The sequence below is a fragment of the Narcine bancroftii genome, chromosome 8, assembly GCF_036971445.1.
Source record: "Narcine bancroftii isolate sNarBan1 chromosome 8, sNarBan1.hap1, whole genome shotgun sequence".
In the NCBI taxonomy this organism is placed as follows: domain Eukaryota; kingdom Metazoa; phylum Chordata; class Chondrichthyes; order Torpediniformes; family Narcinidae; genus Narcine; species Narcine bancroftii.
The window spans coordinates 69,317,800-69,329,395 of record NC_091476.1 but is presented as its reverse complement, the minus strand read 5'-3'; the positions used below and the strand labels follow the sequence as shown (position 1 = coordinate 69,329,395).

Here is an 11,596-nt window from a genome sequence, read left to right as displayed (position 1 = left end):
ATAAAGTGCACAAAAATCCTGAAATGAATCCCTGATTGATTGAGGAGTCTGATGGTGGAGGGGTAGCAGTAGTTCATAAACCTGGTGGTGTGAGTCTTGTGCCACCTAGACCTCTTTCCTGAAGGTAGCAATGAGAACAGGGCGTGTGGTGAGAGTCTTTGTTGATGGCTGCTGCTTTCTGATGGCAGTGTTCCCTGTAGATGCACTCAATAATGGGGAGGGTTTTGCCTGTGATATCCTGGGTTGTGGCCACTATCTTTTTGGAGGGCTTTACATTCAGGGGTATTGGTCCTTCTTGCAGGAATCATCTACTGGATCCGGTGCTCCCGTGTGTCCTCCTCTGCATTGGAAAGACTGGGAGCATTTTGGCTTTGTCTGGTGTAATAGTGGGGATCACCCAGTAGCCACCCATTTCAGTTCCCCGACCCATTCCCTTGCTGACATATCTTCATGTGGTCTCATGCACTGCCAGACTGAGACCACCTGCAAATTGGCGGAACAACACCTCACCTTCTGTCTGGCGATCCAACAGAGGGCATTAACTGACTTCTCTGGTTTCAATTTTAACTGCCCCCCCCCCAACCACCTTTCTTCTTCCCTCTTGCCTGCCCCCCCCCTCCCCTGCTCTTTCTCTCTGTCTCTTTTCACAGAGCCATAATCAAATCTCTCCTCTTATCAAATCAAGTTAACACCTTTTGTTGATCTGCACTCCTCTCCTGGTCAGTCTCTTTATTCTTGTGCCTTCCTTATTCCTTGAAGAAGGGCTCAGGCCTGAAACATCCCTTTGCCTCCCATGGATGCTGTGACACCAGCTGAATTCCTCCAACATTTCTGTGCTTCTTACTGTAAAGTACATTCACATCCTTCATAGGATGTGCTACTGATGTACATTTTCCCTTGATCAAGATGTGCTGAAAGATAGCTGTATCTAAATTCTTTGTGTTTTCCAGATGAACTACTTTTGAAAGCCTGTCTGTTGTGGTGATAGCTGGTTTTCACAAGCAGTACTTTGATCGTAAACAACCTGATGTTTAGCTTCAGGAGAGAGAGAAAGAGGGAGCTCCTCTCTTCTAATCAAAAGTCATGGAATTTTTTTGGAGATGCTTGAGTGAACAAGTAGTCTCAAAAATGCTACTTCCGACATCACAGTTCTGCACTGCAAAGTTAGCTGAAGTTTTCAAGCTCCAATCCCTAATTTTTTGGTGAACATAGGGGCAAGTAAACTGATTATGCTCTTTAGCCTGGTTAATACTTCTTAGACTTTGTTCTAAGAATGCTGAATCTATTTCCTTGGGCTCAAGCCCAAAACGTTGGTTGTGTTTGTTTAAAAGACACTGCTTGTTTCTCCAGCAGTGTGATTTCACTTCAACCACAGTGGTGTCTGCAGACTTTTACTGTATGTTTGACTACTGAATCTACTGCCTTGCTTTTTTTGTCTGAATACAGCATCTTGTCTCAAATTTAATTCATGTTTTGCACTTTCTGTTTTTCAAATTCCAAACATCCAGCATCTCATTTCTCCCAGTTTCATAATTTTTCTGCTTCATTCCACATTTTCTACAACCATTTTGTAATCCTTGTGTTCAGTATTATTATGTGCAATTGTTCAACTGTATTTCCTGTATTTTTCTCTCTTTCCCCTTTCTATCTACGTGCTTGTTTATCCATAAAGAAGCATATGAGTCAGATGCTTCCTGTGGTTAATCTTTAACTCCTAGCACTTGTAATATTTTGTGGTTTACTATCTTGAAATGTTGTTACTCACTCCTGAAAAAAGCAAAGCCTCCAAAAGTAAAGCATGTGAGAGATTTGGAGACTTTTGTAGGAAGGCTTGCCAGTAACAGAAGCAGAATACTTGACAGGTTTGCAAATTGAAGTTTGACTTCTTTTATATCTATCAAAATGTGTGCAAAAGGGAGATTGTTATTTTATGGAATGTAGACACCCCTGTTGCCCTGGCCACATGTCACTCGCTCACCTACGTGATTCAAAATTTTTTGCCTTGCTCTGCACAATCAATTGTTTAAATCTGGTATTGGCTTGTACAGCAACAATAGCTGAATTATTTTGAGGATCACTGTGTCACCAACTTAAAAATACCGAAGACGGATTTGCATTTCCATGGCATCTTTTTCAGAACAATCCAAAATGCCTCCTAGCTAATGAAGCTCTTGTACGTCACCTTTCATCATGGTCATTCAGCTCCAGATGTTGTAATGTAAAGAGCTAAATTCTTTTTGTGAAGATATCTGCATGACGCTGTTGGCTAGAGAGCTCCAGGATTTTTTAAAATCAAATTCAAGATTCCTTTAATGCCATGTAATGAATAGAGAGCAATATTACATGGAATCTGTTTTCATAAGCCATAAAGCAGATAGATTTGCCATAGGCAAAAATTGCCTGAACTACCTTTTACAGTCACAGAAAAGCAAAAGAGAGACCCCTCAGAGTCACTGAGTGTTTGTGGATGTGTCTCCAGCACTGCTGCAGCCCCGCAGTCCAGTTCAAACTATCAGCAGTTTGAGGTCCTAATCCGAACCTCTGACACGATCCAGAACCCTTCGGCACCCTCTTGCATCCTGGTTCCAATGCCTGGTATAGTACCCATTCAGCTTGCTTTGAACTAGTCTCCAGCAGTCTGCTGCCTGGTGTGAATCCCTCGATCGTAGTTGCCAGCAGCCCCCGTTGCCTGTGTGTTTCTTCAACCTCCGAACCTCTCACTGGTCCGCAGCTGTGGTCACCGCCCCATAGGTCATCTCCTCTGTTGCTTCTTCTCAGACTTGGGGGGGGGGGGGTCCTCCCCATTTTCAGGTGCCCTGCCCCAGTCCTCTGCTTCCATGGAGTCTGCCAATCATGGGTGGAGACCAGTGGTCACCAGATTTTTAAATAAAACCACCGTTGGCTCTATTTACTGGCCGTTTAAGCCTTATGAAGCTGACAGCAGTCAAACTGGGCAGTTGGAACCCGTTATGGAAGGGTTCCTGTACACCTGTTGCCTTTTGTTCAGTAGATGGCTGGTGGAGTGACTGCGGTTCATTTTGTATATGGTACACTCTGCAGCTACTAATGGGATAAATGGAAAGGGTGGGAGTTGTTCTCATCAGGCAAATAGAGGATTCCATGACATTAAGGATGTGGAAAGTCAGGTGGTGAGTCATTGCCACAAAATGTCTGCTCTCTTCCAGTCCTAGTACTTGTGTGGCAGGTTCATTTACATTAAATAGTATATGAATCAGAATTTATTGTCATGAACATGTCATGAAATTCGTTGTTTTGCGGCAGCATCACAGACAAACATTTATATAAACTACCTTACAACATTTTAAAAATGCAAGAAAAAATTAAAGTAAGGCAGTGTCTGTGATCCATTGTTCATTCAGGAATCTGATGGCAGTTCAGTACTCATCTTCAGGCTCCTGGATCTTTTTCCCCAATGGCGTCAGAGTGGAGGGCATGGCCTGGGTTGTGGGGGTCCTTGAGGATAGAGGCTGCTTTCTTATGACACCGCCTCTTGCCGATGTCCTCAATGATGTGAAGTCTGGTGCCTGTGATGTCACAGACTGAATTAACAACCCTCTGGAGATTTTTCCTGTCCTGAGCTCCATACCAGACAGTGATGCAACCAGCCAGAATCCTCTCCATGGTACACCTGTAGAAGTTTTTGATTATCTTTGGTGACATCCTGAATCTCTTCAGACCCCTCACAAAATATAGCTGCTGGTGCGTCTTTTATGATTACATCGACATGGAAGCTCCTGGACAAATCCTCAAATGTTGACACCCAGAAATTTGGAGTTTAGATTGTTTTATTGACAATGTTCTGCTTGCATTTGTCTGCTGTGAGAGTTATTTTCCATGCCTAAATGTTCAGTATTGGTTTTTACCTTGGGTGAGTTCAGCAGTGGAGTGTTTTACTCCTTGATGCCTGTCCAGTCTTGCTAAGTTACTGCAGGTGGATTGGGATGCAGAGTTGAAGTTGCCATCAGATTGGCCATCTTTCTGAATGATAGGAGTGGCTTACCCTGCACTTAATTTGTATATTCATATGGATCCTTGATCACCAATAACACAAATGATCCACTGTTTGCTCTCCTGCATTGCTCTGGAATTCGGCTCTATTTCACAACATCTGGAGCCAAATGATCATGGTGAAATCTGGCGTAGAAGTGCGACATTAGCGATGAGGTGCTTAGTGATGTTTTGAAAAATGTACAAAAGGTGCAATAGAAATGTAAATCTGTCTTCTGTATTTTTAAGCTGGTGACACAGTGATCCTCATAAAATAATTCAGTAATTGTTGTACAGGTCAATGCCACCAATTGATTTTGCAGATCTATCCAAGTTTATGTAGGTTGGAGAGTGACATTGGCCAGGGAAACTACAAAATTTCTCTTTTAACGTCACAGCAACTTTGACATCCAGTTGAAATTCTCATTGGGACGCCATGGTTAGCGTAGCAGTTAGTGCAATGCTGTTACAGCGCTAGCAATCAGGACCGGAGTTTGAATCCCATGCTGTCTGTAAGGAGTTTGTACGTCCTCCCCATGTCTGCGATGGTTTTCCACGGGGACTCCGGTTTCCTCCCAAAACATACCGGGATTGTAGGTCAGTTGGGTGTTATTGGGTGGCCCAGGCTCTTGTGCCAAAAGGACCTGTAACTGTGCTCCATGTATGTTTAAACATACATAATTCTCTTGTCTAAAGGCATCTCTGAGAGCTCAGGAATCCATGTCAACCTTGAGATGTATATTTTGATGTATAAAGCCTGCAATGGATCTGAAAAATAAATTGACATTTTGATATTGTAGTGTAGAAAACTATTGAAAACCTGCTTAAAATGTCATCCTATGTTCTGTGGTAGGGTAATTAGAGAAGTGGGTCCTTCAGCCCACAGTTTGTTCAGACCATCAACCACACATTTACACGATGTTAATCTCATGTTTGTATCTTCCCACAGATTTATTGTCAGAATACATATATTTAAGATTCAAGATTCAATTTATTGTCATAGTAATAAAACAGTGGTGAATTTCATGAAATTCCCTTTTGCCTGCTGCAAGGCAGACAGATTCGCCACTGGCAGAAATTTCCAAGCCGCCTCTTACATTTCTTATTGTCAGACATCACAAACAACCTTGAGATTCTTTTTTCTGCGGGCACGGCAGAATTTCTACTTGGCAGTAATGTAAACTGTACCCAAGATTTTTTTAAATATTCAATAATAATGTGCAAGTACAAGTCCTTAAGTGAGTCTCTGAGTTTGTGATTTAAGAGTTTGATTGTGGAGGGGTAGCAACTATTCCCAAACTTGGTGGTACAAGTCTTGTGGCACCTATACCTCTTTCCTGATGGCAGCAACGAGAACAGAGGATGTCCTTGACGATTGCTGCTGCTCTCCGATGGCAGTGTTCCATGTAGATTTTCTCAATGGTGGGGAGAATTTTGCCTGTGATGTAGTGGACAGTGTCCAGTGCCTTGTGCAGGGCTTTCAGCTCATCTTCCAGATTCAACTTGACTTCAGCATGGATTACACCACTCAGCCTCAGAAGGGGGTAATATACAGCAGTTAATTAACCTGCCAACCACACCTCTTTGAGATGCAAGAGGAAATTGAAACATCTGGAGGAAACCCATATGATCATAGGAGGTATGTTCCAGACAGACTGGCAATCAGAATTGAATCCAAGTCTCTGGTTCTATGAACTGTGCCCTGGTTCCACTAACAGCCTGCCAACTGTTCTGTAGATAACGCAACCTGGATTTTCTTTATGCTATTTTTGTTGAAATTATATTTTCCAGTCAGTCCCAGCTGTTCTGTGATTGCACTTTTAATATTTCTCCAGATACCAGTGTACTGCGCAAGCAAGAGCTGATGTGGTTGGTTGGATTACCGTTAACTGATTTTTTTTTTAACCTTCTCCCTGATTAGGAAAAGTGCTGAGCTAATGGTAACAATATTTTCTGTTTTTACGAGGTGATACAAAGTATGTGAATTAACTGTTGATGGAGCAGACTCTCCAATTTTTCTAGATTAGAATCCAATTCTTGAGCTTTTTCTGACTTTTCTAGAAGTAACTAATTAGCAATCAAAAGCAATTAGCCAAACCAACTCTCAGATTCAGATTTACTGTCAGAGTAAATATATGACATTACCTACCACCCTGACATTCCTTTTCTGTGGGCAAAGCAGAATTACCAATTATTGGTAGTGCAAAGAAAACTACACATGCAAACAAATAAAGAACTGTAAGCAGGTAACAAATATAAACAAAATGACAATGCGAGACAGAGAGAATAAAAAAATAATAAAGCGCACAATTAAGAGACCTTAAGTGAGTCTCTGATTGAGTATGTCGTTGAGGATTCTGATGGTGGAGGGGTAGCAACTGTTCCTGAGTCTTGTGGCACCTAGTCCTCTTTCCTGATGGCAGCAGCGAGAACTCTCCATACTAACAATGGCAATAGCAGCTATCACCCTGGGAGTGCCTTTGCCACGTAGACTGGAGTGAGTTCAAAAGGCAGTTCTCAAGTCGGAAGCAGATGATTGGAGCAGGATACCAGAGCAGGAGGACACCACCCTGCCTTCAAGGACGAGCTTTGAAGAGAACCCTATCGAGAAGGAACGCCACAGCAGTAGACCAACTTAGCCAACACTGAACCATTAGAATGTTTCTCTGGTGGCTTTTGTTAGGCCCTCCACGTTGCTGTCTAGAATGCAAGCAGGGTTGTGGTATCCTGCTCCAGTCATCTGCTTCTGCCTTGAGAACTGGCTTTTGAAATCAAACTGGAGCCCACCAGCTACTATGGTGGGCTCCAGTTTGAGGTTTGGTAGCTGACAGCCTGCTGGTGACTGGCTCCTGGGAACCAGAAATCTGTGGAGGCATGATGGCAAGCAGACATCCTGAAAGGCCCAGGGAAGGCTTTGGACATTAAGAACTAGGAATTGAGGAGGTATAATTTGGATACCACGAGTTGAGATTCACTTGTTGAACAACAGACCATAGAGCTACCAAGGAGATTGGGACGCGGGAGGCTATCGAGAGGCAGCGCTGCTGCCATCAGGAAAGGGGCCGAGGTGCCACAAGATTCACACCACCAGGTTCAGGGGCAACTGCTAACCTTCCACATCAGACTCCTCAACCACAAACTCAATCGTGGATTCATTTAAGGACTCTTGCTTTGCACACGCCTTACTTTGACTTTTCATGCACTATTTATATTGATAAGGTAGTTTATATGAATGCTTGCACTGTGAAGTTGTCTGAAAACAGTGAACATCGTGACTTATGCCAAATTCTGCTTCTGACAGTTTTTCTGCATTGTACAGTTTGCAGACATTTCTCTTTTGTATATGTATCTTTCTTAAGTACAGTTTGCAGTTCATGGTCATTTGAAATTCTGCCTCTCCCACAGGCAAAAGAATCTCAGGGTTTTATGTGATGTCATGTGCACTCTGACATTGAGCAGTGAGATACAGTTCCTCGCTGACTCTGAGGACTCTCTTACTTTTGTTTTTTTTTAATGGGATTGGATGAGTTGATGACTCTTCATTTGCCTTTGCAGGGAAAACAAAGGAAAGATTTTTGTATTTTATTTACACGATGCAATCTTGAATCAAATCTTGAGAAAGCATTTTCTTCCATGTGACATCCAAAGGTAGACAGCATAAAGAATCGATTAATAACTCTCTATGGGGAAAATTGGTTCAGCTAGAGCGAAATGTTGCATCCGGATCTGGTAACAACATTGTAGGAAGAATGTTAACCCCTTGGTAAAGGTGCAGCAAAGATTTGGTCAACTGGTTGTATATCGTATAAAAAGGCATTAGAACCTTTAGAAATATTTTTTAAAAAACCTTTAGAAGCTTGTTCAGGGTTTAGGAAAGTGGTGAAAGGTTAAAAGCAGTACTGAGTTTCAGTACCTCTCAGACTGGTACTGACTGGAACAACCTTGGGGTGCCTAAGGAGGGAGTCAAAGCAGAGTGCAGGAATGTGTGAAGAGATAAGGGGTCCTGATGTTTTCACTGTCAGATTTCACTGTCAGACTGACCCTTTGTTCTAACAGCATGTTTTTTAAACTTTGATGTATAATAATGGAGACTGCAGGGATGGGGGATGGGGGTGGGGTTTGCTGCTTATCCTACATGTAATGCTTTACTTTGAGTATGCTTTACTTTTGCAGTTACCTGAGCAGACTTGTAAGGTTTTCTCGTTTTGGCTCATCTCACCCTTGTCTGATGTAACCTTTTCTCTAACTGCCTTTCTTGAATGTATAAATATCCTGTGCATCCTCTCGTCAGTCAGAGACCCTAGGAGATTGCTTCAAGTGTGATAGCAGGAGAAAGGGTTCTCTCAGGTAGCTTCTACCTAATAAAGAGTTAACCAAAGGAGTTCTGTGCCTGATTGCATTGAGAGCAACGAAAACCCACTACAACAGTCCAATGGTTGAGGACTTCCAATACCAGGACAAGGGTGGAGCAGCTGCTTCTCTTGCAGAAATGTCATGAACTGGAGGGGTCAGGTTAAGAGTGACTGGCAAATGATGATATGAGGGGAAATGTTTTCTTGCAGCTGTCACCATCATGGCTTAGATTCACAAATGTCGATCCAGGAAAGTCCTTCGAGCCTGCATAATGGATTTTGTAGGTGGAGTACAGTAGGTCCAGAACTGGCCCCACCCTTTACACCCAGGGTTTATCTGTCACGGCTGAGTAAGCGAGACATTGACAGCCAGGTCCTCGGGTTGTCAGTGTTACGTCGGAGTGTCCTTTTTCTATATGGTTGACCTGACGAGACTAATGAGATCTACCTGCCCGAATTTGAAATCCGTGTTCCTTCTCTTAGGCTGACTGCCAGTGATGCCTAATGAGCCAAGCCTACCCATACAGTTATACCGCCAGAAACTGGTCACACCATGACATAACCACTCAGTGAAAACTGGAAACTCCATGAGAAGGTGTTGTTCCGGATGCAGTAATGTGGGAGAGGTCATTTGCAATGACCTGCCTGGCAAGCCAGACAGTGGCCACGTGGCAATCACTACACTGAGAAAGGAGAGGCAATGTATTACATGTGCACTTTCCTTGGGTGAGTGGGACATCAGGCCCAGACCTCACCTGCCTCCCCCAATGTAGTCAGCTGTAGTCATGGTCCATTTTTCTCTTTAATACACCTAAATTTAATAATTGTATTATGGAATATTGGATGGCTGCTTAAGGGAGAAAGAATTACAAGGGCATGGATAATAAATTGGGAAAGGCACTGGCTGGAACATTCTTGGAGCTAGTGCCAATTTAATAGGCTGAATTTCCACCTATACTTGCCAATTCTGAGATTCGCTTTGTTTCAGATGGATCCAAGCGAGGCGACAAATACGCTGGAACAGGCCGGGCATTCTCAGCGGGGCAGTGTGTCGTCTTCTGCAGCTCGGCGTAAGTTCCAGACTCCAGCAAGAGCCAATTTCTGTGCACATTCCATCCACTGGCTCTCCTTTTTTGACCACCTGCTGGCTGCATCCTCAAAAACCTTGAGTAAATTTGTCAAAAACACTATTGAATCCGGTGCTGTCTGTAAGGAGTTTGTCCATTCTCCCATGACTGCATGGGTTTCCTCCAGGCGCTCTGGTTTCGTCCCATCTGTCAGAATGTATGGGGTTGTAAGTTAATTGGGGTATTTGGGCAGCATGGGCTCGTGGGACAGAAGGGGCAGTTACTGTGCTTTGTCTAAGTTTAAAATTAAAACAGGATCCCTTTCTTAAGATGATCAGCAGTCATGGTTTTGATTTTCTATGTCCTACTATTTCCTCAATAATGTATTCCATCATTGAAAGAAGTTAGGCTAATTGGCCCTTAATTTTCAACCTCCCTTCTTCCTGATTTGACACTACATTTGCAGTTTCCCAATCCACTGGGAATCTCCAGGATCCAGATGTTTTTGTAGATGACAGCCAATGAATCCACAATGCAGTTAAATTCTTAAGATCGTAAGATGCTGGCCAGGTTGTTTGTCATCTTTTGGTTCCATTAGTTTGCCTGTGCAGTGGCAGCTACACTGCTACTGAAAGAACACACAACCAGACAGGTTGAACTCAGAGAACAGAACTGATTTATTGCAGGCTGCTGGGCTGGACATACTCCCAGCCTGGACCTGGCTGAGAACCGTGCTGGGGGGTGCTGACATCACCCAGGTGTCGTGTGGTCCCCCAGCGGGGCTTCTGAGCCCTGTGCTGAGAAGGGGAAACCCCCGAAGGCGTCATTTTGGCCAGCTGCCCCGCCACATAGATTACAAGCGGGGCCAGTTTGCCTGCCTAGTGATGTGCCGTCACACAACACCCCCCCCCCCCACCCCCAGAACCGGCACCAATGTCTTTTTTAGCTGGGCAGCCTTGCTTCTTAGGGTGGGCCACAATCACTGGTTTGGTGAAGTCGAGGTGCGCTGGCTTCAACCTGTCCACAGTAAACAATTCCTGCCTACTGCTGATGTCCAGCCTGAACGCTGGACAACCTTGTATGGCCCCTCGTAAGGTCTCTGCAGAGGTGCCATGGGCGGGCCCTGCCAAATAAAAATCTACTCTGCAGAGTGCAGCTCACTGGGGATGTGAGACGGCCATGTGCCATGTCTGGGTGGCGGTGGTGATGCGAAGGAGTCCAAATGGGCCCGGAGGTAGGGAAGCAGCTCGTGCGGCGACTGTTGGGGGTTGTGAGACACGTTGATTAACTCACCAGGAAGTGCCAGCGGTGCACCATAGTCCAGCTCAGCTGATGACACCTGCAGATCCTCCTTGGGCGTGGAGCAGATGCCCAGGAGAACCCAAGGCAGTTTGTCCACCCAGTCAGGACCGGTGAGGCAGGCCATAAATGCCGACTTAAGGTGGCGGTGCAGAAGCTCTACCAGCCCATTGGCCTGCGGGTGATTGGCCGTGGTGCGGTGCAGCTCGATCCCAACCTGTTGGTGAGCTGTGCGCAGAGGTAAACTGGGCACCCCGATCGCTGGTGAGGTGATTTGGAATGACGAACCGGGCGACCCAACCATGCAACAGCGCTCGGGAGCAGGAGTCCGTGGAGGCATCCAGCATCAGGATCGGCTCGGGCCAATGAGTGGTGTGGTCCACCACCGTGATCAGGTAACGGTTCCCCCAGGAAACGGGTAAGAGCCTGACTATGTCCACATGAATGTGGCTGAACCGTTCCCGGACGTGCTCGAACTCTTGCATGGGTGCCCTGGTGTGCCTGTGTACCTTGGACATTTGGCAATGGGTGCATATTCTGGCCCAGCCCGCAATCTGCTTCTGCAGCCCATGCCAGACGAAACGCTCTGCCACCATCCGGACCGTGGACCTGATGGACAGATGCAAAAGGTCGTTACCTGATCACGGTGGTGGACTTGCCTGCGCCACTGCTGGAGAACTACTGGCCGTGGGGTGCCTTTGGAGAGGATGGTGCTTCTGCTGCTTAGAGTCGGGAGGTCTCTGAACCGCAGGCTGGTGATGGCAGTCCTGAAGGCTCGCGTCTCCTTGTCGGACTTCTGGTCCCAGGCGAGCTGGTCAGTCAAGGCCAGGCGTCAGCGTGCAAAAGGCTGGTCGCGAGAGTGCATTGGCG

At 45.2% G+C, this 11,596-nt stretch overlaps 1 protein-coding gene across 9 annotated transcripts in view; it reads left to right on the top strand.

The window, feature by feature from the left end:
• frmd8 (FERM domain containing 8) overlaps nucleotides 1–11,596 on the top strand; it is a 68,985-nt gene that overhangs the window by 862 nt on the left and 56,527 nt on the right. For 6 of the 9 annotated variants that reach the window (XM_069894006.1, XM_069894007.1, XM_069894000.1 and 3 more), the window contains one exon: nucleotides 9,349–9,430. In XM_069894006.1, coding sequence (XP_069750107.1) covers nucleotides 9,349–9,430 — 82 coding nt within the window. Of the gene's footprint in view, nucleotides 1–3,601; nucleotides 3,644–3,699; nucleotides 3,721–7,593; nucleotides 7,657–9,348; nucleotides 9,431–11,596 lie in introns of those variants that run through there. The other 3 variants (XM_069894001.1, XM_069894004.1, XM_069894005.1) reach the window with 3 other exon arrangements.